The sequence below is a fragment of the Falco biarmicus genome, chromosome Z, assembly GCF_023638135.1.
Source record: "Falco biarmicus isolate bFalBia1 chromosome Z, bFalBia1.pri, whole genome shotgun sequence".
In the NCBI taxonomy this organism is placed as follows: Eukaryota; Metazoa; Chordata; class Aves; order Falconiformes; family Falconidae; genus Falco; species Falco biarmicus.
In genome coordinates, this window is record NC_079311.1 from 16894425 (window position 1) to 16921376 (window position 26952).

Genomic DNA, 26952 nt, shown 5'->3' on the forward strand with positions numbered 1-26952 from the left:
TGTTATGCATACAGCAAAATTCAGCAAAGGCTGACTCTGGGGTGGAAAGACACCTGTTTTATCCACAGGTGCCAGCACAGACAGAGGGACCTACTGGGCTGTACAACCAGGTCAAACTGTTTTCCAACCACAGCTGTTGGCCATGGCACCACAAATTATCTCTATGCAATTCACACAAGGGTAACTTCTGTCCAAAACACCCCCAGCACTGACGATACTCGCTGCAGGTCTTGCAGAGGCCTGAGGGACTGGCATAAGGCTATGCTAACCTCTGGGCCCAGCTGGCATCTTGTGACATCAGCTCAGCGCTTTTCAGTAGCCCTGAATTTTGTAGAGAGGAAGGGGAGTAGGGCCCATGAGGACATGCTAGCTTGGCTGCAAGGTGCAGATATTCCTGCATCCACCACATTTTAGTACAGAATGACCGCAGATGACTGGTTGGCAGCATGACCAGAGGAAATGGCCCTCAGTGAATACACATGTGGAGCAAAACAAAGAGCTGCTAAAGACAAAACAGGACAGAAATTTCTAACAATCCTGAGATGTCCCCCCCTTCAGATTTCAATTAAAAATTATTTTCAGAATTTCCCACTAAGGATAACACCTTGGTCCTCTTCCTCAGAAATTTTTTTTTTTTAATGGTTCATTATATACAACATAAACCAATGTTTATTTATATACTGTAGACATATATCAGGCTATGGTTTGGTCCCGTAATGCACATTTGAAATTACTTTTTAAAAAAATGTAAGGGCAGGATGGAAGAAAAGACTTTTAAGCTGTTTCAAAAGGCTCTAAGAAAAATACAATTGTAAGTATACTCCTAATTTCTATGGTCATGATTTAAAAGATAATGCCTTCCGAAAGTCCATAACAGTAAGTAAAAATCTGTATTGTGTGCACCCATGCACATAACAGTATGAGTAAATTAGGTTAGTGGTATCATCTGTAAGGAAAAACCTTCTGTCTTTTGAGCTTCTCCAGCTAGGTGGCATTATTTTAAAGCCAGTGCATTTTTTTGAGGTAAGACTCCAGTAACATCTTCTTGTCATCCCACACTTGGAATGTGTTCAGCTGTCAGTGACAACCAGTGGATCTACCTCACTCTTGCCCATCCATCCACTCTTTTCCAAAACCTCACGCCCACTTTGACTACTTCCATACTGTGTGGTTGGCCTCCACAGCTCTCTCCAAACTCAGACTTTTACAGTCCTCTGAAACTGGGTGATCTGTCCAGTTGCACCTAAGGCAGAGTTGAGGCAGACCACATGTCTCAGGTGAACAGAGGTTGGTGCTGTTTCCACTAGAGTCTTTGACCTTGGCTACAGCCCACCTGGCTGAGAACAGTACGGGCTATGAATGCTTCTTTTCCCTTCCTATGCAAGCACTAATGACTTTGTACCACAAGATGTTTAAAGGTGGCATCATCCACTGGACAAATGGGTTTGGGTTCAAGGTCAGTCTCAACCCACAGAGCAGAGTCCCGCTTACAGCAGGGTCTGCTGCATGCTGTCAGTGCCAGCGCTGTGGGTACAGCTGGAATAAAGCACTGCTCAGCAGCAAAGCCAGGCAGCAGGATCTGGCACCATGTTAGGGAAAAGCAGTTGTATTTATCTAAAGCACTGGCCTCATCCTGTGCCTGTGGAGGACTGAGCTGCACAGGCAGGGCATACAGCCCAGGGGACGGGAGAGCCTGGCAGGAGGCAGGGGAGAAGGCTGTCAGGCCCCATTCCCAAAGGTAGGCAGGGCATCTCTGTCTGCTAGACCCATGGAGGCTAGCTCCTTGGTTCAGGGGAAATTAGTATTTTTTCTAAAGAATATCAAGGCATCTTTTGTAACCCAGTCCAAGTGGTTTGCAGGTTCACCTCCAGAGTGCCACACTCCATGGGTCAAACACTTTCAGTATTAGACACTCCTAAAGAAAAGTCCTCCTCCCTCCCACTATGAACAGGAGACAGAAACAGGGATATCAACAGAGAAACCCAGCACAGGAGGAGCATAACTGTGAGGCAGAGAGAGATGGCCACACACTCATCCTGGCCAAGTGTGAGGCAATCAGAAGACCCAGATGTCCCCAGTCATCAAAGTCTCCATAACATTAGGCCCTGCCTGCACACAGGCTGCAGTTGGTTGCACACCAAGACGAGAGCTCCTCTATGGAGCAAACTCACCCCTGGAAGGCACTGTGTTGCCAGGGCCAGGCCAACCCAATAGATGGCTCTGGTCAAAGCTAAACAGAGGAGAGGCAGCTCCCAGTATTTCCCAGACAGGTAGGGAGACATATCTTGTGCTCCCATGGACTTCCACGGGAACCAAACTAAACTGGAGAAGCAACTCTGCTCTCCCACAACCCATTTCACTTGTCCCAGCCTGAGTCTCATGGGAAGATGTCATCCAGCTCCCAGGACTTCCTCAGGCCCAGCACTCATCTGGAGACACTGTCGTGACTCAGTGACTACAGTGTTACACTCATATTCTTCTAGCAGCCTAGCCACTGGTGGCACCATGCCTTCAAAGAGCAGGTTTTCTTTCTGACCAATTCAGAATCTTTAGGAATGAGGGAGTGCTCTCAGTTCATTATTTACAGTAATTTTACTTATAGATAAAGGTGTCTTTCAAGCCCCCATCAGAAAAGGTAGAAAAGCTCTGCCTAGCTGGGTCTTTGGCACCATGTCAACTTCTGTCATGGTACCAAAACTGAGATTTCCTATGGACCTTCAGCTGTTATCCTGAACCGCACAGCACGGGGAGGCCTTAACAGGGAGAAACACAGAAGAGGATAAAACTCCTTTGACACCCTTCAATCCATTACAAAGTCTGGCTTGGTCCCCAAATGGTCTTGTACATACATCTTTGCTGTGTGGGGCAGATGAACTCCTGCTGTGACCACCTCTCCCCCTCTGCTCCATCTCTTAAAGACAGTTGCTGTTGAAGACCTGCAAGGCAGAAGAAAGTGACGAGGAACTCTGTTTTCATTAAATCTCTTCTTCCTCTTCACTGGCAACCTCCTGCAGGTCCTGAGGCCTCTGCTCTGCTCTCTCTTTTACATAGGCTGCCTTGATCTGTTCCAGCTCACACAGTTCTGTTTCCAGCTCTTCTCTGTGCACTGACCGCCGGTTCCTCAGCAGTTTCATGGGGAAAGGGTTTAAGTCATTGAAGGCAATGTTCATCAGCTTCCTACAATGGCAAAGACAGGTCTGGTGAACCAATTTACTGGCTGGTAACAGATGGCAACAGATACAGCAAGTGCATCCCGGTGTAGGCAAACAGTAGGGCCTCAGATTTCAGCTCTCTGAGCTCTGAAGTCACCAAGCAGCAGAGGAATCATAGGTAATTCCTTCTCACATAAACACCAACCCACACACTTCAAACAGCCTTACACTACACCACCTTTTAAGGTACCAGCGTGCAGCCACCAGTGGGGAAAGGGTGGATCACATGCCGGTGGATCACATGCCGATTCTTATGGCCCCTGGGGGAGCAATACCCCCGGGGTATTAAAAGTTATGCTCTTCTGATGACAGAGATCTTCCTCTCAGATACATGTTGCCATTAGAAGTTCTCAGTAGTGCTGTGCTGCCAAACACTCCAACTACAGCTGAGAGAAACCCAGGAAGTGGCAACACAAGTTTCAGCTGCTGCAAAGAGGAGGCTGGCCCAGACTTTGTGACTTGCTCTGCTGTAGAATGCCTTTGCCCGAGCCAAAAAGACTTTAAGTAACACCACGAAGGGAAAGTAAAAACATAACAAACCAATCTGTGTCCCACAGACCTGCCAACATGCGTGCATCTCTTTTAACAGACTGGTCACAACTCTTTTCAGGCTGACCTAACAGGCAAGCAAGTACAAGCCCAGAATGGAAGGCTGCCTACAACCCACAGTCTTACCTGCCATCCATGATCATTCTTGTGAAAAAGCGTAGGTACTGGTAGATCTCCACACTGTCATGAATTCTTAGGATTTCTTCCTCATTGTATTTAAAAATAGCAAGAGCGTAGCGGAAAATCACCTGGAGGGTTGAAAGGTATAGGCAGTTGAGGGACCAGGCTCTTCTGGAATAAAACATGGGGTGGGGCACACAGCACTGCAGTACAGGCTGGACACTGGGCTTCTCCTCCTCTCAACAGGCTGTGTTAGGGCAGGCCTAAAGAAGCACAGAGCTAGTCCCAAGAGAATAACCATCTGCAAGCTGATTTACAACCCCAGAGCATACCAGATCCTCCAAAAGGACCCCACAGGGATTTCACAAAGGTTTTCCAGTTCTTCCTATGCACAGGATCAAGGCAAGTCTCACATTTTCAGATACTAACTCTCTGCCTATCTTCTGCGCCCTGTATCGGTCATACTCTCAGCTGCGTCCAGGTCACAGAGCAGAAAACACCACAGCCTGTCAGACAGCTGTTCCATAGCAGGACTACCTGCTAAAAAGTGCCAGGGATACTGCGCACAGCATCAGGGACAAAATCTGCCTACCGGCAGCAAGTACGCAGACAACCCAGAGGCTGGGAGGCATCAGTCCTGCCAACAAACAGGCAGGATGGGACAAGAGGCTCAACCCTTCATCTCTTCAATACGTGTGTATGTTCATGGCCCTGCCGTCACATCACAGAGGTGGCGCAGATGGGAGGAAGACCTAGACTGAGTCGCACCTTAGTTCCCTCATACAGGAAGGCATCCCACACTCGCAGGAGGATGTCGCTGACCAGGCTGTCCACAAAGACCACCAGAAACCAGTTGAAGGTGATGAGTGAGACATCAATATGATACTGCTCAAAATGAGCCATGAGGCGAGGCAGCTTCTCCGACAGGAAGTCTTTGAAGACTCTCTGATCTACCTAAAGTCGACAAAAAAGAAAACAATGAAGTCCTGGTCAAGAGTAGTACTGTTGTTGGAGGAGAAGAAATGGTGCAACAGGACAGTGGCTGACTCTTCCCAGCTCTTCAAAATTACTGAGCTCTGTATGTGGACACTGTACCCAGTGCAAGGTGTGGAGCTGAAACAGGGTCAAGATACATCTCAGAGGATCATATTCCTTTCCAGCCTCAAAGCCAAGAGGGAAAATGCTGCTACCTCTTCCTGCATCAATCTTACTAGGATTTTCTGTGGTGTCACAAGCATCCAGTCAAATGACCGGGATGAAAAGCTGCCCAGGTCTGAATGACTGCAGTGGCCCAGCAAAATAAACACCTAGAATCTCTCTGACTTGCAAGCAGGACCTGATCTTCTCACACAGCTTCTCTTTGTGGTCAGAGTACTGTCTGTGCTCTGCTCCTAGTTGCATGAGACACAGAAATGCAGTTGGTGACATCCTTGACCAGGTTTATTAAGGCATCATCTCAGGAAAGCCAAGGCTTTAGGAGGGGAAGTGCTAAGGAGCAAGATCATGGTTAGGTCTTCCCCTAAGCTATATCATGGTCATACCAGCTCCACGCAGCGCTACAGGCTGGGGCAGAGCGGCTGGAAAGGGCCTGGTGGGAAAGGGCCTGGGGGTGCTGGGTGACGGCCGGGTTAGGGATGTGGTTTAGTGATGGACTTGGCAGTGCTGAGTTAACAGCTGGACTTGATAACCTCAAAAGTCTTTTCCAACCTCAACGATTCTATGATACTATCACACTACTGCCCAAACTGTGTCAGCTTACTTAGCTGTGGCCCAGTGGTATAAATCAGATGAGGTGATATGCTTGGTCTTTAAAATCTGCAAGAACTAAAACAGGGGTCCTCAAACTACTGCCCGCAGGCCAGATACAGCCCCCCCAAGGTCCTCAATTCAGCCCCTGGTATTTACAGACCCCCCACCCCCCCTGCCGGGGTTTGGGGGTGGGAAACCAAGCAGCCGCAGATGGCTGCCTGCCACTGCATCCGCGCCGGCCCCCTGGTTAAACAGTTTGAGGACCCCTGAGCTAAACCTTAAGTTTTGCAGCCAACTCAGAGCTTTCACTTTATCAAACCAACCCACAAAGCATCACCCTAGGCCTTCCTTTTTATGTGGGTCTTGCCTAGACTTCCAGAGATCAACCACAAGGTCAGAAAGTCTTTCTAAAAAAGGCTCCCTCAGCTAACAGTCTTTTCTCACGGAATGTAGGGGAGCCTCTGTGTCTTCAGACTCCCATGTTTACCCTGTCAATCACTATTTTTCAAGTATTGAGCACTGCCTATAAAATCTCACAGCTAACACTACCTGCTCTGGATAGGCATTTTGCAATTTGCACAGTGATTTGGCTGCTTCCCCAGTCTGTGGGTTGACCTCTCCACCAGCACACAAGTCAACCAATTCAGTGTAGCCCCTCTCAGCTACTGATGCTTGTAGCCTCATGTATTGTGGGCCCACAGATACAACACCCTTCTCCCTGGAAGGACCACACACAATAAAGACACGAGGGTGTCCTAGCTTTGGCTGGGATAGAGTTAGTTTTCTTCTTGGTAGCTGGTACAGTGCTGTTCCAGATTTAGGATGAGAATAATGTTGCTAACACGCCGACGTTTTAGTTGTTGCTAAGTAGTGCTTACTCCAAATCAAGGACTTTTCAGTTTCCCATGCCCTGCCAGTGAGTGGGTGCACAAGAAGCTGGGAGGGAGCAGGGCCAGCACAGTTGACCCCAGCTAGCCAGAGGGATATGCCATACCATAGAACATCATGCTCAGTATGATGTGGGGTGCTGGCTGGGAGCTGCCCATCACTGCTGGGGGACTGGCTGGGCATTGGTCAGCACATGGTGAGCAATTGTACTGTGCATCACTTGGGGTTTTTTTCCCTTGGGTTTTATTCCTCTCTCTCTCTTGCTCTCTCTTTTTCATTACTATTCTTGTCCTGATTATTTCATTTCAATTACTAAACTCTTCTTATGTCAACCCATGAGTTTCACCCTCTTTTCCCCACCGATTCCCCTCCCCATCCCACCAGGGGGGAGGGGAGTGAGCAAGCGGCTTCATGGTACTTAAGTTGCTGGCTGGGGTTAAAGAATGACAAAAACTCATGGCCAGCCTCACCAGACTGGGCACTGCTCACAGACTGGGTCATATGGGCACGATTACTATTCCATTGAACTAAATGAGATTTATTTTGGCTCTGTGTTTGCCTGGGAGGATGAAGTATTTCTAATATAAGACAACACATCCTGAAAACCTTGAAATGTAGTAACTTTGAACCAGGAGGGTATATTACTCACAGAGCAACATTTTACATCAAATGGTCAGAAGTTTTTCTGATCTGCAGAGAACTGCAAAGCCACAACACACACTGTATTTGATCACAAACTGAGGCAAGCACACTGCATGTAAACATCTCTGTATTTTCTTCCATCTGCATGTGGCACTGAAAAGACAGGGTGCAGTTTCCAAAGAAACATTTGCAGGGCTGTAGAATGGTGCCTTCTTCATATTTGGTTCTACAGGTGTTGGAGTTTGCTGCTTCACCTCTACTAGGCCCTCCTTAAAATAAGTAACTGTGCAGTTAATGGGCACTTTCCTTCTGACTAACCTGACCGCAGTGATTACTCTGGAGTGCTCCCCTGTTTCCTAGCACTGCGGATCAGTTTTGCTGCTCCTGTGTGTACAGTTTCATACCCTCAAGTCTACAACACTTCTGCAATGGAAAGGATTGCAAAGTGGTGGTATCACTGTCCTGTGAGAAAGCAAACACACTGCAAGCTGCTTGCTTTCTTTTAAACTTTTACTGTAAATCACTGTATCAGGGTCCAAAGAGATGTGAGGGTACTCAGCTCACCTGTGATGTTATCAGTGTGTCACTGTAGTAGTCTGCTGGCATTATGTTCTCCACAATATGGACCAGGCACCAGAAAGCAAATTCCTCATCTTCCAGGACCAGTAGGGCAACAGCTGCCAATCTGTGATGGACAAGACATGTTGAGGCAATGAAACATAGGCCAGCACAAGAACTGGAGAATCCAAGACTTCTCTTGAAATGTCCGTAACTCCATGAGTGTCCAACAGATCAAATGTGGCAGAACAGTTGGTCAGAGAAGCAAGTCATCTGTTCTGCATGTTCCTGAAGGAACCATGGGCCTGTGATTTTCTTTCCCATGTGCCTCCACCAGCAAACAGGAAGCATCAAGCACACAGGTGTGACAAAGACAGGCTCCTCGCTAATGGGTTGTTCTATAGATCTGCTAAAGTTAGCAGTGTGCTGATTTTGGCTATTTCAATACAAGAGCTCGCTCAGAGATAGTCTATATTATGTGACATAACTCACCTTCCCATGCATTCTTCTACAGCCCTTACCCCCTTCAGCTCTGACTTACCCCCTTTCAGCCAGACTGGAAAGATGATACCTAATATTAAGGGCTCTCTAGAGTGGCAAATGTCTTTCTGAAGACCATCCAAAGAAAAACAGGAATAGCTTACATAAGCTTTCCTCATGTGAAAAGGTCCAACTGGAAATTTCCTTCTTGCAGCTAGCACCCACTGCCTCTTTTACTTGACGACACAGTTCTAAGAAGTCTGGTTTTATCTTTCTTATAAGTCTTCTTTGGGAAGGAAAAGCAGCTTTTAGATTCCCTGAACCTTCTCCAGACAGAATGACCCCAGTTTCCTCAGCCTCTTCTCATGTCATTTGCTGCAATTCTCTCAACTCTTAACACTTCCCAACATGTCCTCCAACTCTTCTCAGCAAAAAGTAGAATCATGAGGGTGTTCTTCTGCTGAGCACATTAAGACTTAGAAATTCAGCCCCAGCCTCATGCTGTTATTCTGGGAGTGCCTCACTCTGCCTCCTGTAGCTGCTCCTTACTATTCTGTAACTATGGAGATGCCGAGCAAGTGCATCCTGTTGCTTGCTTGATCCCAGCAACGACATGGGGTGAAAAAAGACACCACATGCAGAATTCCACAAAAAAATACCTAGAGCCAGGAAAGAACTCTAGAGGGGCAGGAGTCTGGGGCTACTTGAGACAAAGCCTAGAGTATGTGTCTACACCTTCTCAGCGCTATCCCATGAAGAAGCAGTATACCTGGTTCCTCACCTGTTCAGTCCCTGGCAGTATCCAATGGCAGGATTGTGCCAGGAGAATGCCAGCAAAACCCTCCGGAGCTTGGGGATGAGCTGGGAAGTGGGAGAGGAAAAATATTTGTTGTTGGTCAGTGTGCGGGGCAGGTCAAGCTCAATCTGGCGGCAGGCAGGGTGCTCGGTGCTCTTGCTCTGCCGTAACAGCCGCTGGTAGTGGTCAGGCAGATGACTGCAGTGCCGGCTGACAATCCATCTCCAGACCCGTTGCCGATGCTCCACTGGAATGCCACTTCGGATCAGGCTCTTCAGCTCTGCAGAGGGGATCAGCTCTCCAACACTGTTCCACTTGTCACGGAGGGGCTTCTCCACTACTTCCTGGCTCCGCAGATTGTTGGACTTTATCTCCAGGGCCTGGATTTTGGCCAGAAGCTTCCAGTCCTCAACTTCATAGTCTGGTACAGTCATAAACCCATACTCATCATACTCACTGGAAGGACACAAGGCAGAAGTTAGTTCAAAGGAAAGTGCTGGTACCAGTGTCAAGCGTCATTCACTGCCTGGGGCCATACCAACTACAGCCTGCTGCCAGGTCCCTGTCACCCACGCCAGACCACAGGTAGTCCTCCTTCACCTGTCTGGTAGCTGCATGGGAAAGCCTGCCATGCCCACTGTCTCAGAGCCTTGAAGACAGAGAAGAGTCTGCAGCAATGGCATACACACACATTACTCGAGTGTAACTTTGCTCTGAGCTACAGCCCAACCTCATCAGACCACTCTCACCTCACCTGCTCCCCTGCCCCCAAGGGAGTAGCTAGCGCAACTTGTGTACCTTCTCCCTAACATGTCCTAGTGTGAGGTAGTTCTGTAGGAAGGGACTGCAAAGCCTTTGGGGCATCAGACCAAAGAACAGAGATCCGCAGTCCCTTCTGATGTCTCCCCTGTACACAACACAAATCTCCTACTGACTGGAAGACATGAGGAGCACTGACAGTACAGCTCATTGAGGGTTTGTGCACCATCAGTCCACAGGCTGGGATACTTGTAAGTTAACATTATATTCTTGACAGAAAAACCAAGCGTGGCCTTGGGGTCTCATCTCCAAAGCCACCCAGAGAACCTGTGAATCTGACCAACCAGATGAAATAGAACTGCTACAGAACTGGGGCACTGACTGGCCAGGAAAGCATAAACACAAACGCAACAACACCAGCAGCACTCATGGCAAGGCTCTCTGGAGGTCTCCAGTCCAGCTACCCTTCACTGGCAGGATTTTCCCCAGCACCAGAACAGGGCAACAGTGGCTTTGTGTGGCTGGGACTAGAAAACCCCAAAGGATGGAGATCCCCTGCCTCCCAGGTGACATCCTCTCCTACAGAAGGAATTTATCCTCATGTCCATTGTTTACTTCCCAGGCACATCATGGCTATAGGTCACTTGTCATACTGTCTGCCACTGTCAAGAAAACTTTACCTGTACTGTCTTCAACTTCCCCTTCCTACAGTGATACGCTGCTAACAGATACTCGTGGTCTCCACACCACCAACCTAAACCAGCCTCCACTCCTAAGTTATGGCTCTGAGTCCCTGCTATAGAAATGTCCCCAGATCTTTCTTGCCTGCACGTTCCCCTCCATGGCCAGACTCCTACAAGGGTGTGAATATTCCCATGCTCTTGCCTCTCACCTTACAGGATTCAGATTAAAACCTTCTTCTGCTTCTTCCTTCACATCCCACTGGAGTGCTTCCTGGATGAGGTTCCTCACCAACTCAGCATGGGAGCTAGGCAGCCCAGGCACAGCCTCCTGCAGCTTCCGCAAGACTGTCAGGTATTTGCTCTCCATCTGGCAGTTTCGTGCTTGCAGGCAGGCACACTGATGGGGAAACAAGAAGGAACGGGCTGGCTCATTGATGGTTCTTCCTGTGTTGCCACTGCTCTCTACTGACCTGGTCTACACATAAGGTGAAGACTCCAGAACAGCAAAGCCCCAGAAAACACATCCAGAAGTCTTCTATAGTCAGTAGAATTGTAGCCATGAATGAGTCACTGTGGTCTATGAACAAGCACAAGCTGCAGTAGCTAGCATGCAACAGAAGTTGCTTATTGAGTGGGAGACATACTACACCATCACTCACCTTAGGCAGACCACACCTTAAAACCCAGGGAAGTAAAATCCAGGGAAAACCCACAAAACAAATGCTAGCACACACCACCAGCCTGGGGAAGCAGTTCAGGACAAGAAGGTAGGATTACACAGCTCTGAAAGTAACCAGGTTATGCACACTTACAAGGCTAGAAATAAAAACAGAGCTTAAGAAAACATAAGAACCCTGATCTAGCTGCAGGACTGAGGGTGCTGCCACCTGGCAGTGCCAAGCCTGGTAGAGAAATCAAGACTAGGTGAAGCCAGGGCTTAGTCTGCCAGCTCTCAAGAAAATGTTCTGATTCCCTACACAGTGTTGTTTTTTCATTTGTATCCAAAAGCATAGCTGAAGTGCAGAAATCTGGGTTAAGTTTCAGCACTCTTAAGACTGAGGTTTGCAAGTATTTTGCTTTTATTGAAGAATGAAAACGATCGTATCTAATTTGGGACCAAAACAAAGCAGAAAAAAAGATCTTAAAAACTAAAAAAACACATTGGGAAGAAGGCTTTTTCCTGGTGCATTTTGGACCAAGATCCATCCCAGTGCTGACTTTGGAAAGAAATTAGTAACAGTTCTCACCAAGGAAAAAAAGTAATTTTGCCTTACCTTCATCAGAAGGGCTTTTTCATTCTCAGCAACGCTTGTCCAGAGTCGAGTAACTTGGTGAATCTCTGAGTTGAGAAATTGGTTCTGGGTTTTGTATGCATCAATATCATCCTGCCACAAAGCAAAACAGACACACAAGGAGAATTTCTGAGGGGCTTGGAGTCCTCTCCGAGTTCAGGAACTCAGGGCAAGAAAATATTTCAATAATTTTATGCTCTGGGGAGAAGACAAGACTGCCCAGGACAAATATTTCCTACCAAGGAAATCAAGGCACAACATTAAATAGGAGTGTCATATGTAGACAAGACACTTGAAAAAGCTAAGTGCGCTGCCTGTACATGCTTTGAAAATAGTCATCAAGGTGACATAAAGCTAGAGAAGCACCTAAACAAAATGAAGAAAATACATGTTTTGTTCTATTTTTAAAAAAACTGACACAAATCTCAGCCCCATGGGCAGCAGCAAAAACAAGCACTCTCCCACAATGCAGTAAGTGGCTCTTTTGACAGTTCTCCATCCCACACTAACTGGTCATTATAACTGTGCATATAGTGGCACACAACAGGCTGGATTTGAAAGAACCAGGGTGTATTGGGAAACTGTTTGCAAGAGGGAAACACAGAGGAGCAAAGGTAGTGAAGGCAGCAAATGAGACTGCACCTGTGAAACAAAAGAAGAGCAAAGAAAGAGGCAGGCACTGAATGGTGACACCAAGTCAAACAAGCTGAGATGAAGCTGAAACTGACCCAGATGCTTTTAAGTGCCTTACTGCTATCAGGAGAGGCCCTTCCAGCCTGCCTCTAGTTTGGAGGCAGATGGAGCAACTAGCAGAAGTATATTCTGTGCTTCCCACAGAGAACACCCTCCCACCAAACCAGAGGGCACAGAAATGGAAGCCTCCAAATGACCTGTGCAGTCCCACAAACCTTGAGGTGCTCAATCTCCTCCTGCTGCTTATACAATGTCTCTGCAGTGATAGTGTTGGCTTCTTGCAATGAGTCAGAGAGCTCTCTGGCCATCTGCTCTGTCAAGGCCATGATGACTTCCTGTTTGGCATGGTTCTTCTCCATTAGAAGCTGCACATGCTCCTTGAGTTCCTGGATGTGGCTGTCTCTCAGAGCCAGTATCTGCTCCAGCTCCTTCTTTTCTTGCTCAAGAGCTTCCAGTCGACTGGTGAGATCTGCAATTTGTCTCACTTTGTGACGCACCAGCTCCAGCCTGTCCTTATCTTCTGCTGCAGTGAGATACATGTTAGATACTCGCTTCTCCTGCTGGGCTGCCTCCAGAGCTTTATGGAGAAGTTTAACCAGCTCCTGAAAAGGGAATGCAAAGCCATCACATCACAGTGCTGCCCAGACAGCACAGATCCAACCAGTAATGGGTGAACAGTGAAAAGTCCTCAGGATCTTAAAACTGACTCCTTTAGAAGCAAAACCAAATGCAGCAACCTTGAAATCACAGTGCCTCCCCAAATAGAGAAGTTCTGCTTTCAGGGCTGAGCGCGGAAGATCTCTGCAGCAGGCCACAGGTGACATGACTCAAGGTGGATTGCTAACAGACAACCTGCTGCTCACACAGTCTGAATTCTGGCTTTTCTACAGTCATCATTCTTGGGAGGCCCACCATAGACCAGAGAAAATGGAGATCTGGTCTAGCCCTGTGGTGAAATGGGAGGGAGGGAAATAATGCAGTCTGCATCTGTCTCTAGTACCAGAAGATAGTAGAGTCCTCCCTCTCTCCATCCCACATGAAGCTTACCCCAGCAACATGATGCTGATTCAGGCTCTGCCATCTCAGCCATTTAAGGAAGCCAATCAAGGATGCAAATGACTGCCCACACTGGGACCTGGCTCTCCTGCCTCTTCTGCTGGAAGAGCTATCAGCATCATTAGTGGAAAGCCTGGCATTGTTCTATGCCTTTCAAGAAGAACAGTACCATCCAGGAGAGACAGCCCTTGCCGTGACCCATGCATTGACTTCTACAGTCAAATCACCTCTTAATGGGGGATCACTGTTTGAAAAGAATGACCTGCTGTTAACAGTATAACTCAACCTGGCAGTTCCTGCCGGTGTCACGGTACTTATTCAGGACTCCACTTCGTACTTTGACTAATACAGATGCACAAGCAAGACACCTGCAGAGCACACTTGGATTTGTTTTACCTCTTTTCTAGCCCATTTGCTAGCTGCACTTCTGATGACTGAAGGACAACTCATTCTCCCTTGTGCGGGGCACAATCAGGCACATACAAACGGGCAACACCAGCAGCTCCAGCTGGTCCCCAGTGAGTGTCTGCCGAGTACTTCTCAGACTAACACCAAAATATAAGGCAGTCACTGTGACCAGTCTCAGGGCCCTGACCTTAGCAACAGCAGACTCTCTGCCACACTCACCTTCTGTGACTTGACTTCCTCTGTAAGTGTCAGGATTTGTTGTTGCAGGACACTCACTTTATCCATTGGGTTCCTCTCCCTAGACAGTTCTTCGTGCAAGCCTGGGAAGCCACTGTTCATCCACCTGGCTTTCCTAACCCAGTTCAGCCTGGGCTCCATCCTCCCATCCTGCGGGGTCCCCTCCTTAACTGAAGGGAAATAGGATTAATTTACACAGAACTGGGTTGCTACTATGGACTCCTGAGTCTTACTGTGGCAGGACTCAGAACATTTCAGTAGAGAAGACTGACACACAGGACAAGGAAAATCAGCCTGCTGGGATCCACAAGGCTGAAGCAGACCATAGGGATCAGCCATAGGTACCCCAGAATAAAGCCATGATGGTACCTGTTAACCCACCACTGCCCATCTATCCTGCACACAGCAAATGCAAGTTACCACCATGAACAGGTAACTTCCCAGTCATGGAGTGGAGCTGCTGAGTTTAGCCTGTGACCGTGCAGCAATTTAACATCTATCTCAAAGAAATACCTGTATGGACTGGCACCATGGATCGTATTTTTGGCTCTGCAGAAGGTTCCAGAGGTAGGAGACAGACAAATGCAGCCTGAAGCAGAGCCAAAGGAGTCAGTCTTATGCCAACAACACAGGAAGGGAACTGAGACAATGTGACAGAGTTTTCACGTCCCATAACAACTGGTCACCCTCTTCCTGCCTTTCCTGATAAGTCTGACTCCCTGCTAGAAGCCCTCATACTCAGACCAGCTCACACAGCCAAGAAACAGGCACCTGCACACCCTGCCTCCATCTCTGCTTCTTGTTCTTCATCCAGGTTCTCAGGATGCTCCTGGAATTCACTGAAGTTGAAGACATGTCCATTGTTCCCCCAGAGCTGCTTGGAGCCACAGATATTGTAGACAGTGTTTCTGAAACAAGAAGAGATAAAGACAGCCTAGCGAACAGAAGTCATGATCACTGCAGTCAGTGCATATTCAAACTATTCCCTGCCTCAGTTCTCCTCATATCCCACCCCTCTTCCCAAAACGTATCTCCTTCATGCACTCAAAAAATTAACTGTTCACAGCACTGGTGGATCTGAGGGAAACCAGGCTGTAACTGGTGTAAATCAGGAAGGTGCCACAAAATCAGTACCAGCATAGCAATGTAGATCTTTCCCCACATGCCTGAGCCCTGTTACGTACAAAGCAGGCTGGACAGAGGGATTAAAGGTAACAGCAGACCAACACATCCCTCCTTTCCTTCCCTCTCTCCTTCTCTCCTTCCCTTCCTCCTTCTCTCCCTTTCCTTAGCACACAGCAGAAATCCTTAGGTGCCAAGAAAAGCTCAGCTACTCCAGCACAGCCAAAACTGCCACAGTGATCGCATCCGAAGCAGCCACAGGTCCTGTGCTCCAAACCCCATTTAATAATCTTGCCATTACAAACTCAACAGACTTCGATGCAGTACAAGATTCAGGAACAAAACTGAAGTCAGACCTAGAACCAGTTTGTCACAACTCCTGCTGTTGAATATTATCAGGAGCACTAAGAGATGACTATACAGCATCATGCAGAACCACAAATGCACAAGTATTTTCTGTAAAACCTACACAAGAAAGTGAGACAGTTGCCACTCTATACATGTCTTTTCCTTTCTCTTCCTGTGTTTTCCATCACCTAAAAGAAAACAAGCCTCTTGTTTTGAGGTCCACAAAAGACTCAGTGTCAGCACCTTCCTAACTGTAAATGAAGTTGGCATTTAGATATTGTTCTCCTTTTGCCTTGCTTCTTTAAGGCTTCACAGCAGAAGATCAGACATTTCTGACCTCAGAGAACATATTGGCATATAAGATCAGCAGATCTTCATACCCTGTAGTCTGCAGTTGGCACTCACCCAGTGTAACTTTTCTGCTTTTCTCTACCCCATGCTGCACTCTGGTTTTCCTCTGAGACAGCAGCAGAGGAGCCAAGCAGAACCTGGCTGAAATCAGACAGGATACTCTCACTAAGACCCAGCCTGACAGTGACAGAGCCTGAACAAATGTTCACAGAACAAGGGGAGCAATACAGTTTGAAGCTGAAAAGAAGCAATTGTTATTCAAGCTAGCAAAAGCAAGGCTGGGGAGTGGGGAGGAAATATTACCATATTATTTTTAATAAAGTGAGGCAGAGAGAATGCATAGCCTGCAAAATAGTACCGCTGACTCTGATCCTCTTTGGTCCCATGGGGGATCTTTCTTCCTATCAGCGTAAGATTGTAGTGACAAGAGTAGTAGTAAAAAACTATAGCCAACCTCCCCACTGGAAACATCTGGCAAGTGTCAAGCTACCTACCACACTCTGTTGCAACTTACACATTTTTGGTTATATGTTAATAAGTGACTAGGACACACTTAAGGAGATATTGATGGGGTTGTCTTTGTGCAACTGTAACTGCCTGAGGCTTGTAACTTGTAGCCCTGATCAAGCTACACATTGCAACTGCAGATATCGGGCACAGTGGGAATACTCACATACTACGAACTCAGCAAGGAGTAACAAACTGTGCGGTGTTGGGCCGTATTACAGGCTATAGGCCTTTTGCTTGGAGTTCCTGCTTTCGAGAGTGCACTACATTCAAGGTCCTTTGAAACCACTGGGAAGTGCTACTGACCTTCTGTCACTAGCCTACAGAGTACAGCTCAACCTGCCCATGTGCCTTTCCAAGAGCAACATGCAGATGCATTGGGTAGGGATGCAAATCACTACCTACACTGAAGAAATTTTAACCAAGCCCTAGGTCTGCCACTAGGATCTTTGCCAAGAGAGCTAGGTGATGTGAAATGCATTGGAACAGGTGGATGTAAAAGACCCTCTGGCAGGAATTTTACTTTCACCTGGAATATCCTTCAAAAAGCGGCTTCATAGTTCCTCCTCCTAGGCAAGAGTCCCATTTCACAAAATACATGACAGGCAAGGAAGGCACAAAGTGGCAGGCCAGCATGGCAACCGCACTGCAGCTCTCCTCACGCACTTACTGTATCTCTGTCCAAGGGTGCTTAAGGGAGATGTTCTGCAAAGCAGTAGATGTTTGGGGTGCAGGCAAAGACGCTGCCTTTAAACCCACTGTTTCTGTTGGCGTTTTCACCAGAGGCAGAAAGTCATCATTGTCAGCATCTGTGTAAAAACAAACCAGGACACAGAAACAAGTGAGCAAGACAGAATTCCATTAGACTTCAGCTCCTTCATGTAACTTGAGAGTCACAACATTTTATTACAGGTATACGTTCCATGTTCAAGTGGCCAGTTGTAACAAGGACAGCACAGCATGTTTCCTTAGTTTTAGGTCAAATTACGGAAGGTTCCATGTGCAAATAGAGTCATCTATTCAAGGGCAATCAAGTGACTTCAACCATTTGTATATGACAGTAACTAACTGTAAACAATCAAAACATAAACTGCCTAAAAGGATAAGGAAGGGAGCTGGTGCTGTTCTTTTCCCCATTCCAAACATGTTTCACAGCTTTAATGTGTAGATTACACTCCACAAACACAGTTTGCTACCTGTACTGCCTGCTGTAGCAAAATGCCAAGGCACCCAGAACCTTTTAGATCAGACACTTACTAGTGGGTTATTTGCTTCAAACAAAATGTGCATCTAGTCATAACTAAACAGGTGGACACCCTGCTTGTGCCCTCCCCTGATCCACTGGTAGGAATGCACGTCTTCATCCTACCACCACTGAAAAAAAAGTTGCTTGCTCTAAATTTCACAGACCTCGCAAGAGGAAGGGGATATACCAAATGTGCTCACTTCACATGCATGAGGAAAATCAAGAGAATTCATGATCACAAGATACCTGAGCATCTCCAACCACTTGCTGTGCATTAGGAGACAGCCCATTCATGTTCACCCATAATAAAGCCAGAAGCTCCAGACATTGACCAACCATTGATAGTTGGCACCTGCATTTAAAAACCTGGCCAAAACCTCTTCCCACTTACCATTCATCACTGGGGGGCTGAAAGCAGAAGAAAGACTGATATACGCAACACCTACTTGTTCTGCCAGCCAGAGGTTCATTCACAAGTTGGGAGCTGCCCACAGGAAATCTGTTCTGAGTGCTGCAAAATTCCCAACGCCTCATTTGGAGCTGCTGCAGCCAGTACATCATTGCCTGTTTGCTGATTGCCTGACATAACACAAAACAGGAAGGGGAGGGGAGTAATCTCACCAGCATGAGACACGTCCTGAAGGGGGGACCACCACTTCGCTGCACAAGTCAGCAGAAATAAAGGCCAGCTGTGTCAATCCTATGCTATATCCTCTGGTCCTAACACTGATTTGAGAGGACTGAGTAAATCTTCAGCACGGCCTTAGTAACAGAACCTTAGTGGATCGCTGACCTCATTTTAAACATTTCTTTGTTTACTATGTTCCAAGGCTAAGCAGAAATGTCACAATCATTTTAGCCAGGAGTCACGCACAAGGCTTTTTAATAGCAATTTTCACAGAGATAAAAATCTAGCAAAGGTTCCTGCTGGAGCAACCTTTTTAGACAGAGAAGCTCATTTCTGTTTAGCAATTTACATATGGACTGAAGGACTCCTCAATGATTTTAATGTAACACCCAGTTCAGCTTTTACTCCTATTCTGTTAAAACAACAACCATCTCACAGGTAATGGAGTCTCAGTTTTGTCAGAACAGTGCAAGTAATTTAGGTCCAAATGGTAACAGTCCAGACCGGGAGGACTAAAGTGAAACTCAAGCTAAAAAGTATCTTAGCAGAGATGTGTCTGTCCTGATTGGGAATGTTTCATAACAGCCCCCAAAAGAAGATGCTGCCCCTTACCTTCAAAGTAAAAACTCTGCTTGGTGTTCTGATCTCAAAAACCCCTTCCCCATTTTCCATCTTGCAGTCAAAGCTGGCGCTGGAGAGATCAATGGACCCCAAAGGGTTGATGTCCTGTGCAGTTCTGTAGTATAGCAAATGACATTTGGTTTCATCATAAAAGAACCAGCGAGACTTCCAGGTTTTGATTGGTCCCTTGATGCCCAGTTTGTTCAAATAGCCACAAAGTTTTTTTCTGGATGTTTCTTTGCGGGGCTTCAGCTGCGCATTTTCCAGTTCTTGGGAAGAGGAAAGCACGTCTTTCTCTTTTGCTGAGGCTCCATTGCTGCTGTTATTGTCCAGATTTGACTCCACTAAATTACCTGGAGCAGCAAGGGGACAAGCTCTGCTTTCTGGTCCTTTTTTCATCTCTTTCAGGAAATACACTCAGAACCGGATTGAAATGGGAAATTCTCTAGGTAAATAAGTAACAGCAGATCCTGACTATACCATCATTACAGAACCTGCAGCAAATTAAAAAGAAGGAATAAGTTCACATCTGGCATATGGAACAAAACATTCCAAAGCTTTCAAACCCCCCAGCTAAGGTCTCTGACTTGTATCTTTGGTCACTGCTCCCTGCCTTCCTTGGCTCAGATGACCTCTATGTATGTTTTTTCCCTTTTCCATCCCTAAAATTAGCCTGGACTAGCAGTCAAGAAGCAGTACCACAACCTCTTGGGTGAAAAATAAGTACAGTCTATGGGCATACCAAATCAATATCATATCCAGGACATCTGAAGCCACAGACAACAGTGTTAAGTAAAAGCTGCAGAAAACATGGCAAGATAACAAGCTCAGCTGGGGGTACATACTTGGGGTCAAGGGATCTCAGGTAAGTGTATGCTGGCATTTCCGCTCAGTGTTCAGCTAATATTTTAAACCATGGTGCCTGGAGAAAAACCCAACCTTATGCAGATCCTCATAAATCATTTGTGTTACTTGAGGACTGCTGTTAAAAAATCTGCATGCCCTGTTAGGTCTCCATCCAGTAGGCCTCATATGATGGATTATGCACCAGAGAAGGTAATTCTGTGATCCTTGCAAAAGAGATCTGGTTGCTCAGTGGCCAAAGTAACCTGCTGGGTTCCCAAGAGAAAAATAAGGCTGGAAGGGATCTGTGGAGATCTCTAGACCAACTTCCCTCCCAAAGAAGGGGCCAACTTCAAAGCCATAGCCAGCTGCTCAGGTCCACATTCAGATGAATTTTGATCATATGCAAGAATGGCAATTCTGGCACATTTCTGGGTATTTTTTAAAGTGCTTAACCGCATGGCAGAAGCAAGTTTTTGCTCAGAGCTGCAGACACCCATGGCCCTTGTATAAAGAAAGCTAAGAACACTCAAAAAAAATCTACAAATAATTTTTTGCATTTTTTCTTAAGTAAAACATGGTTTAAAAATCAATAAATGGAAAGACTACCAGAGGCTTCAGTTCAGACACTAACATATCTGAAGCAAGTGCATAAGCAAATAAATTGTTGCAGTGTTAAGTTAGTGGGAATCCAACTGCAGACACTAAACTACTGAACACAACAGCCAGCTGTGTGACAACAAGTTTATGGACATTAATACAGTGGAGCACACAGAGATGTTGCCCAAGCTCATGCTCTTAGGAATGACTCAGCCTCGTGACTGAAAGAATCTTGGCTATCCTAGTGCTGGCTGAGCCCCATCACATTTATTGTTCAGACAACCGTAGATGAATGTTCACTCTTTTTGGAAAGCTGCTGAACTTCTTTTAGTTCACTCCCCCTGACACCATGGATCCTGCTGCTGAACGCATTCACAAGTGTCTGAAACAAGCGCCCTTCACGAAGGTGCTGCCTCAGCTAAGCTTCTGAAACACCCAAAAGCTTCACTTTCAGGCTAGTTTTGTTTGACGCAAGGAACCATCATGAGGAAGAAGATGCAGTCTCAAGTCTCCCTAAAAAAACCCTTGGGCTTTTATGGCTGTAGTAACATAAGGTCCTCCTGTACCATCTGAAGACTCCATCACACTTCTACCTCTTGCTAGTATGATGGTCCTTGGACATCCTGTGAACAGGATCAAATAAGCATTTTGGATTCAAGCACAAAGTTATATGGAGTCACGTCAGCTTTGCATTTCAAAGAAGAGATCTCACCTCCTTAAGAGAAGCAGAGAGATGCCCCTGGGAAGTCACAGCCTGCCGGCATCTGCTGGCACAGTGCTACCGCTGCAGGCGCTGCCAAGCAGGTAACCACAGCCTCCAAAACAAATCCAACAGCAACGCAAGAGAGACTTCTGCCTCAGGTTTCTTTCGGTTGAGTTGCTGCCTGGGAACTGCATGAAACACGGATTATTTAGCTGAAAGCAGCCTCTGACGCTGAATCATCGATAAAACGAGAAGATCAGGGTGAACCCCGCAGAAACCTTTACGGACTGCTGGTGTGAGCGGCAGAAGGAGCCCCCCTGCCGCCCCCACCCCCCCTTCCCCCGCCTCCCAGCCCAGCTGCGCAGCGCCAGCCCGCAGGCGAACGCTGCCGGCGCCTGGCACAGGGCAGCGCTGCCCGGCGCGCCGCGACCGGACCCTGGCACCGCCCAGCCCGGGGCGGGCGGGCAGCGGGGGCCGTCCGGGCCGGTGGCCGGAGGACGGCTTGCGGCGGGGGAGTGGTGCGCGGGTCCCACAGCCCCGACAGCCGCTACCTGCTGCGGCCGCACGGGCTGCAGCGGCCCCGCACCGAGCTCCCACGGCGGCGCGGCGCTGCCCGGGGGGCGGCGGGACGGGGCCGCGGCAGGAGCCGTGCCGGGCGGGGGGCGGCGGCTGCAGCGACGCGGGAAGAAAGGAAAAGGAAAAGGAAAAGGGCCGTTTCAGCCGGGTAACGACAAGGAAATGATTCATCAGACTGACGGGGCACGCTGAAAGCAAGCCCAGAGAGGGGCAGTTCACGGGCTGGAGGGGAGCAGCAAGGGCCCACCTGCTAGCAGGGGTGCACCCCAGGCCTGCAAAAACACTGGGGCAGCGGATGTGGACACGCTGGTCACCAGATCCCAAGTGCGAGAAACGGGTCTCTGCAGTCAGCTGGGGCAAATGGGGTAAGGCAAACACATCTCACACGGTAAAAATGGTGGCACCGCAGGAGATTGGTGGCCAGTAGGATCAAGCCAGGCCAAAGGGTCTAAACTGACCTTTGAAAAAGCCTCAGAAAGAGGTACTGCAAGGAACAGGGGTGTCAGAGACTGCCCTAAGCCAGGAGCACAGGTCTCCAGGAGCGCAGGGGGACAGGGCACACAGCTCTGCCAGGCTCACACCCTCTCCGGCAGCTGCCTCTCCTCCTGCCGGTGCTGCCAGGCCCTGCTGGGCTGGGCTTGGTGGCCACTGGGCTGGCCTGAGAACGCACTTCTTACACCCTGTCCCCAGGATAAGGTGTCTATATGGCTTTGACTTTCTCTGCGTGCAGTGGTAGTTCAGCCTTGATGGTATGACCATTCCGCTGGTCTTGGGAAACCCCTCTGAGTTTAGCCAACATTGCAGAGTTTTTATCACCAACTTTAGCCAACTGTAGTACCGGAGCAGCAAGAAGCAAAAGTTTACGGATGTCCAGTGGCTCATCCTTCCACTGGCCTAAGCTCCCAAACTGCAGTGCACATGAAACTGATTACAGCACACAAACACTACACATTTCTGTAGCCAAAACCAGTTTGACCCAAAGTCACCTTACACAGCAGCCAGCCATTACACTGGATCAGCTCCACTAGGCAAATGCGGAAAGCGTGAAGGCTATACCTGTGGATGCATGAAGAAGTCCTCCTCTCCTCTGAAGCCTGAACTGCCTTCTCCTCCCTCTCGGCTACAGCTGGAGGGAGATGACCAAGTGTGGTAAAAAGGGTGGTATCAGGGCAGCACTGGGCTGTCTATGTGTAGGCTGCCCTGGAAGAACCTCAGAAGTCCCATGTGGAGTTCCTCAACTGGTCCACACCAGCACAGCTGCAAAACAACCATCCCGCTCCCAGTGTTACCTTACACCCTGGCAGTGGCACAGCCCCACACAGCCACACAGGGAAGTGAGAGCCGGTGAAGGAGCCGGAGCACCGCAGCCCCACGCAGCCCCAGAGCCAGCACGTGCTGCATGACTCACGAAGGGGACGGTGGCTGCAGGACCAGCATCAAAGGTGGTGCAGGAGGAGCACGGGACACCGCCTGCTCCACGAGGATCTGACAGGGGTAGATACCTGCCAGCCCCTCGCCGCACACACAGCAGGCCTGCCAGCGGCTCGGGCAGGGGCCCAGCAGACCTGGCGGGAGCAGCAGGCGACAGCGATCTGCACCAACACGGGCGGCACTGCCGGGCACAGCACTGCCAGCAGCAGTGCCTCCCGACCCCAGCCCGCACCAGGGAGGCTCTGATACCTCCAGGACCCGCTGAGGAGTGTTTGACGCAAACCCGCGTCACAACGCGGGAGATGGCGGCCGCCGGGCCCAGGAGCTCCGGGCCCAGAAGCCCCGCCCGGCGCGCCGAGGAGCCCCGCCCCCCGCCCGGCGCGCCCAGGAGCCCCGCCCCCCGCCCGGCGCGCCCAGGAGCCCCGCCCCCCGCCCGGCGCTCCTCCGGCCCCGCGCATGCGCCCCCCGCGCAGCGAGCCCGCGCCGCCGGGCTGCCCCCGTGCCCGCCCCGCGCATGCGCCCTGGCGCCGCCAGCCCGCCCGCCGGCCGTAGAGAAGATGGCGGCGCCGTGAGCAGCGCGGCGTTGCCCAGCACCCTTCCGCTATGAGGAACCTCCGGCTGCTGCGGACTGGCGGGCGCCGCTCCGCCGCCTCGCTGGGCACCCCTCAGTGCTTCTGCCTCAGCGCCGAGCGCGGCGCGGTGCTCGTAGGCTCTCAGTACGGCCTGCTGGAGCTGGGCCCCGCCGGAGACTCGGTGAGAGCCGCCCCCGGGCGCACCGGGGGCCGTGCCCGCTTGTCGCTGTCAGGGCTGTGGCTTCGGGGCAGCGTGCCCGTGCCTGTCGGCTGTGGCGCGTCGCTGCAGACGTGTTGTTGGGGCGGCTTTGCTCCGCCCGTTGCAAAGCTGGGGTGAAGCCTTTGGGCCCCGCTTAGCGGGAGCCCGTGGGTGCCCGCCTCGGGGGGTGGCGGCTGCCCGAGGGTGCGTCCCGCTGTCCGTAACGGTGGTGGCGGGGTTTTAGAGCCTCCTGCGGCTCCTTCCAGCGCCTGTCGCTGCCTCAGGGTGCCGGGGAAGCGGGCTCTGAGGCTGCGCGGTGATCTGGGTGGCTGAAGCAGTTTGCTGTGCTTTTAAAATGCTAAATCTGCCTCCAGGAGGGGGGTCGTGTTTGACGGGGGTCATTCCTGTGGTGATCTTCAGCCTAATCTGGCAAACGGAGACACAACTCGCAAAATAGAAGCAAACAGGCAAAGGGCTACTGAAGAGTACGTGAGGAAGCTTTTGACACCGTGCTGTAGGGAAAAAGCCCCAACATATCGCTAAAGAAAAAAAGTGCAGTTGAGCCATGAATTCCTGTTAGAACTGTTGCAGCGCCTTCTCTGGAAGCACCATGCAACTCTTGAGGCGTCTCCTTCAGTGTGTGCAGGTCTGAAGTTAGCTGACAGAATAACTTTTGGGCTTTCCTGGAATCTCATTTTTAAGAAAGAGTGTTTTCTGAAAATTCCATTGTGGTCTGTTTGTGAAGTCATATCAACTGAAATCTTTCTAGAATTAGAAAAAAACCAAACCTCTGAAGCCTATCTGAAGTTGCTAAGTATGTCAGCTTCCTTTTCTGTTTTGGCAGGGGGCATTACTTCTGGTCTTTATTACTGTGGGGTTTTTCCACATGACTGGATGTGTAAAACATTGATGCAGCTAAGCTAGAGACAGCTAGTTTAGCTAAAATTTTCTTGTTGTTCTGTGCTTGAATGCACATCCAAATGGTTTTCCTTTTAATTTCTTTATGCTGCGTCTGTAAAGTCTCAATGACCCTTTAAAAGTACTGGGACATCTACCCATTTACCTCTTAATGTTGACACTGTGTGAAGAAGTATTGAAAAAGGGGTTGAAAGATCAATGGCAAGACAAATTGGAGGTCATACTATTGCCATTTATTATTTGCTCCCTTATTTGAGTTTTCTTATTGTCTGTCTAGCACTCTTTAATGTAAGAAGACTTTCACAGTTTCCAGTGCTAAAGTGAAGATACATACTTGCACATCGTCTGTTCCCTGGTGCTATGTGCATAGTCACTTCTGCTGTGTAATGTTTTGTGCAGTTGCAGTACGGTGAAATATACTCATGGATGTTACTCTGTCATTTCTGAAAAAATCCCAGTGGTATGTACTTAATAAGTGATTGGCCTCTCTGTGTCAAGGTGACAAGAGAAGTTTCCTTGACTGCGGAGGGTTTCATGCCCGAGGATGGAAGTGGCTGCATCGTGGGTATTGAAGATCTTCCAGAGCAGGAGTGTGTGTGTGTTGCTACAGCAGCTGGAGACATCCTACTGTGCAATCTCAGCACAAAGCAGGTAACATGGCAGGAAGGACACAACAATACTGAGGGATTTCAAAAGGAAGGATGACACTTTTTAATTTCTTCAGGGGATGGTTGTATATTACATAGCTGTGATTAGTCTCCCTTTTCTGAACAGATGAGCTGATTTTTGTGGGAGCTTTGAGCAGGATTAAGGACGAAATACACACTCTGTAAAAGAACCAGAACTGAAATGGTGACTTCTCTGTCCACAGCCCTAGTAATGTATGTTTGCTCAGGGGTCTGTTGCATACACCCAGCAGCACATGCTCCACTAGACAGTCTTTCAGAAATAGGATATTGCTGAGACTAGGTACAGAATAAAGTAATCCATTCATAACTCATAGTGTAGCTACCTTGTTTATTATTATCGGTCAGTACAGAACATCATGCTGACATGCCTTAACTGAAGAGAGGATAAAATGTTGTGTGTTGTGATTTGAATAACATTTGGAATAAAAAGCCCTAGAAAACACCAAAGGGAAAGCAAAATATCTTAGCTGAGTAAACATGGCAGGAACTGAGATCCTTGCTTTCTCTTCCTTCCTCAGTGTCAGATGTGTACAATCTTCAGCAAGACTCTTGCATACCACAGCAGCACCCTCTGAAATCTGCATCAGCCCAACAGTGCAGGTGTAGGTAGGCATGAGATGGTAGTGGTCTGTCTGGGTTAGCTGTCAGATTGTGGTTATTTGCAGCTCACCTGTTTTTGTTCTTGTTTGGGTTTCATTTGCAGATACCACTTAAACAGACAATCAGCTGTACCTGAAAAATGCATCCCGTATTGCAACTTAAAACTTGTCATAAGGGAATAGAGTTTAACAAAAGATGTGGTACCTGAGAATTGTCTTGCAGTCTTTCTGGGTCAGAGTTGAGGTTTAACTTGAGATCCTTTATTTCAAGCCTTTTTGGCTTACTTTCTCAATTTTAAAGTTTTTCTGGTGCAATCTGAGCACCAAGAAAGAAGTCTTGAAGGTTACTGTGCTTGTTTTGAAACATTTTGCATGTGAGTGACAGTTACTGTGCCCACCAGTGCTCAGTCCCACTTTGTTTACCTGTAAAGATTGTGACACTGAAGCTTAATTCCTTGAATGGTATCATCTGGCTGTCTTATCACAATTGTTCTGTTCCGTGCCTTTCGCAAATCAGGGTAACAATGCATGACAGAAGTTCTCTGCTCACTGCTATTGCTTATATACTCACAATGGCCCAGTAAAACTGGCCCAGTTTTTCATGAACTTTGAAGTTAGTGCAGCTATATACAGTTATCAAGTTCAGCGCATGCAAGCTGGTCAGAGTTTTAATGGATATAGTGTCCCTTACCTGCCCATTGGAATTCTCTAGGAAAGAACTATTATGTCTGTGTTTTGTGATTTAAGTATGTTTACCAATGTAACCACAGACCTGATTCAGCAATACTAGTGTTAACTTTATACATACTGACATAAGACTGAGAGCTGCAGAGCAGAGCTCTTACTAAAACTGTGTATCGTGGAAAATCCTAATCTC

General features: G+C 48.3%; 2 protein-coding genes across 4 annotated transcripts in view; one reads left to right on the plus strand and one right to left on the minus strand.

Moving 5' to 3' along the window:
• Positions 1-590: 590 nt before the first annotated feature.
• TBC1D2 (TBC1 domain family member 2) lies at positions 591-23430 on the minus strand. Of its 3 annotated transcripts, none has more exons than XM_056325173.1 (16): positions 23170-23430; positions 22724-22924; positions 21101-21279; positions 18937-19439; positions 18143-18275; positions 17121-17259; positions 14894-15030; positions 14105-14292; positions 12637-13023; positions 11711-11821; positions 10646-10833; positions 8980-9450; positions 7725-7845; positions 4650-4835; positions 3888-4009; positions 591-3177 (listed from the first exon to the last, which is right to left on the minus strand). In XM_056325173.1, the coding sequence occupies exons 4-16, from the start codon at positions 19342-19344 to the stop codon at positions 2976-2978; spliced, it is 2793 nt and encodes a 930-aa protein (XP_056181148.1). In that variant the 5' UTR covers positions 19345-19439; positions 21101-21279; positions 22724-22924; positions 23170-23430; the 3' UTR covers positions 591-2975. The 3 variants fall into 3 exon arrangements, with proteins under 3 accessions (XP_056181148.1, XP_056181147.1, XP_056181149.1); XM_056325172.1 differs by having other exon boundaries at positions 23076-23430; XM_056325174.1 differs by lacking the exon at positions 22724-22924.
• Positions 23431-23621: 191 nt separating this feature from the next.
• ELP1 (elongator acetyltransferase complex subunit 1) overlaps positions 23622-26952 on the plus strand; it is a 31816-nt gene continuing 28485 nt past the window's right edge. Inside the window, exons 1-2 of the mRNA XM_056324110.1 lie at positions 23622-23851; positions 25286-25438. Of these exons, the coding sequence (XP_056180085.1) occupies positions 23702-23851; positions 25286-25438 (303 nt within the window). The 5' untranslated portion in view covers positions 23622-23701. The remainder of the gene's footprint in view (positions 23852-25285; positions 25439-26952) is intronic.

Excerpts from the sequence above, each read along its gene's own strand:
- TBC1D2 (XM_056325174.1), bottom strand. The coding sequence starts at position 19,344 with ATGAAAAAAGGACCAGAAAGCAGAGCTTGTCCCCTTGCTGCTCCAGGT. Across the intron at positions 13,024-14,104 it reads AGGAAGTCAAGTCACAGAAG|GAGCTGGTTAAACTTCTCCA; the intron begins GTGAGTGTGGCA and ends TTCCCTTTTCAG. Across the intron at positions 9,451-10,645 it reads TTTAATCTGAATCCTGTAAG|TGAGTATGATGAGTATGGGT; the intron begins GTGAGAGGCAAG and ends GTGTCCTTCCAG.